General features: G+C 58.8%; 1 protein-coding gene across 1 annotated transcript in view; it reads right to left on the minus strand.

Annotated features, from left to right (window-relative positions):
- LOC113981002 (otoferlin-like) overlaps positions 1-1,792 on the minus strand; it is a gene marked incomplete at both ends in the record, with an annotated part of 24,039 nt that extends 22,247 nt beyond the window's left edge. Inside the window, 3 exons of the mRNA XM_027708234.1 lie at positions 233-295; positions 1,034-1,165; positions 1,738-1,792. Coding sequence (XP_027564035.1) covers positions 233-295; positions 1,034-1,165; positions 1,738-1,792 — 250 coding nt within the window. The remainder of the gene's footprint in view (positions 1-232; positions 296-1,033; positions 1,166-1,737) is intronic.
- Between the last annotated feature and the right edge of the window lie 453 nt (positions 1,793-2,245).

Below are 2,245 nucleotides of genomic sequence, written 5' to 3' on the forward strand. Positions count from 1 at the left end.
CAGGATTTACAGGATGAGGTTGGATGGATCCAGGATTTGAGGGAAGGAGCTGGATGGATCCAGGATTTGAGGGAAGCAAGGACAGGGGGTTCTTCCAGCTGGGGGGGGGCTGTGGGAATGAACCCCTCGGTTCCTGTTGGGAATCTCCCACCAAGGAGCTCAAATCCATCCCAAAAAGGGCCGTTTTCTCCCCAAATCCCAGGAAAAGGCTGAGGGAACGGCTCTGACTCACGGACAGCTTGATGATCTTGTCGAACATGACGTCGGGGGGGACGTGGAAGTCGAAGACAAAGTACTGGAAGGGAAGGAGGAGCCGTCAGGGAGGAGCCGGGGGGGGATCCCTGGGGTCGGAAAACCCTGGGAAAAGCCCCAGCAGCACCCGGGATGCGCCCCTGGGACCCCAGCACCGACCTCTGGACCCCAGGGAGGGCTGAGGGAAGCACTAAACCCTTGGAAAATCCGAGGATAATTCAGATAATCCATCCCAGGTGACCCCAGGGGCACCTCCCGTGAACCCCGAAGGCTCCAAATTCCACCCGGATTCCACCTCCTGGCACTGGAAGGGGCTCCAGGAGAGCTGGAGAGGGTATGGAATGACAGGACAAGGAGGGAACGGCTTCCCACTGCCACAGGGTTGATGGGATATTGGGAAGGAATCCTTCCCTGTGAAGGGACACCTAAACAATCCCAAAGTGTGGAATTCCAATGGAAAGTCCGGGAATTAATCACATGGAAGGTGTGGAGTTAATTTGGAGAAACATCAAAACCATTTTACAGCTCTGGATCCCAAGGAGAACTTCCAGAGCGCAAAGGAAAAGCTGGAGCTCATCAGCTCTCCCAGGAGACGACGGGAAATCCAAAAGTGCTTTGGAAGTTAATGGCAAACTCCGGGATTTTCCATGTTTTCCAGGACTCCCACCCCTGATCCATGTGGGATACCTGGACAAAGCCCAAAGCAGCGCCAGGGGATGGGAGACGCCCCTTCCCCCAGGGCAGAGCAGCCCTGGAATTGCCCCCCCAAGCCCAGACCCACCTCGTTGTAGTAGGGGCAGTTTGTGGACTCCTTCATGGACGTGAACTTCTTCTCCTCTCCCACCTCCACGCACACCACGGGGTCCATGTTGAGCCCCACGAGCTGCCGGGCCTCGATGATGGTCACACTGACCTGGGGACGGGGAGTTTGGGGGCACCTTCACCTCCCCCTGGCACCGGCAGGGCCGGGATTCCTCTCCCTGCCCCTCCTTTGGAGGCGTTTTCCCGGATTCGGGGAATCCCAGGGACACCAGGGCTGCTCAGGCACATCCCAGGGGGGTGTGGAATGCAGGAGATCCCGGGAATTCCCTGTTGTCTCAGCCCCAGAGAGCGGGGGCTTCGAGCCAGGTGGGAACCACGTGGATTTATCCGAGCTGTGGGATCAGAGCTCGGCCAGTGGGACCAAACAATGGGATCACAGAATCCCGGAGCGGGTGGGTGGGGCTGGAAGGGACCCTGAGGGTCACCCAATTCCCTGCCACGGGCTGGGACACCTTCCACCATCCCAGGCTGCTCCAGGGAGAGACTGGAAGAGCTTAATTTGGGCTTCATTGGGCTCCACATCACGTGGGAGAACCCGCCCAGCTCATAAACCCAATCTTGGGTTTGTCACTCCACCGTCTGAATTCCAGCTCCTGGGAAGTTCTGTGGGAGCCCAGCACGGAGTTGTTCCCTGGGAAAGGGTCCCCCCCCGTTGTCACCCACCTGGTAATCCATGGGCCTGCCAGCACTGGGCTCCATCTTGATGTCGGGCTTGGACCTTCGGAGGGGCAAGAGAAACCCTTGATCAAATTCACGGAGCCATGGAATGGTTTGGGCGGGAATGACCGTGTGGTTCCACCTCCCACCATCCCAACCTGCTCCAGCTGGGCCTTGGGCACTCCCAAGGGATGCAGGGGCAGCCACAGCTTCCCTGGGAATTCCAGCCCAGCCCTTCACCATCCTTCCAGGGAGGAATTCCTTCCCAAAATCCCTCTGGCAGTGGGAAGCCATTCCTGGTGCCCTCACCCTGGGCTGTGACACAGCATTCCCAGGGTTGCCCCAGGAGCTCCTGCTCTGCTGGAATCACAGGGACACAAACCCGGGGGGCTCTGGAACCCCCTGAACCAGGGTGATCTCTGCAGCAGGTACCCCTTAAACAACCCACACCCCACTGGCTCTGGAATCCCCCTGAACCAGGGTGATCTCTGCAGCAGGGCCCCCCCAAAACAAC

This window comes from Neopelma chrysocephalum, unplaced genomic scaffold, assembly GCF_003984885.1.
Source record: "Neopelma chrysocephalum unplaced genomic scaffold, ASM398488v2 Primary Assembly neopelma1_95809, whole genome shotgun sequence".
Lineage (NCBI taxonomy): Eukaryota > Metazoa > Chordata > Aves > Passeriformes > Pipridae > Neopelma > Neopelma chrysocephalum.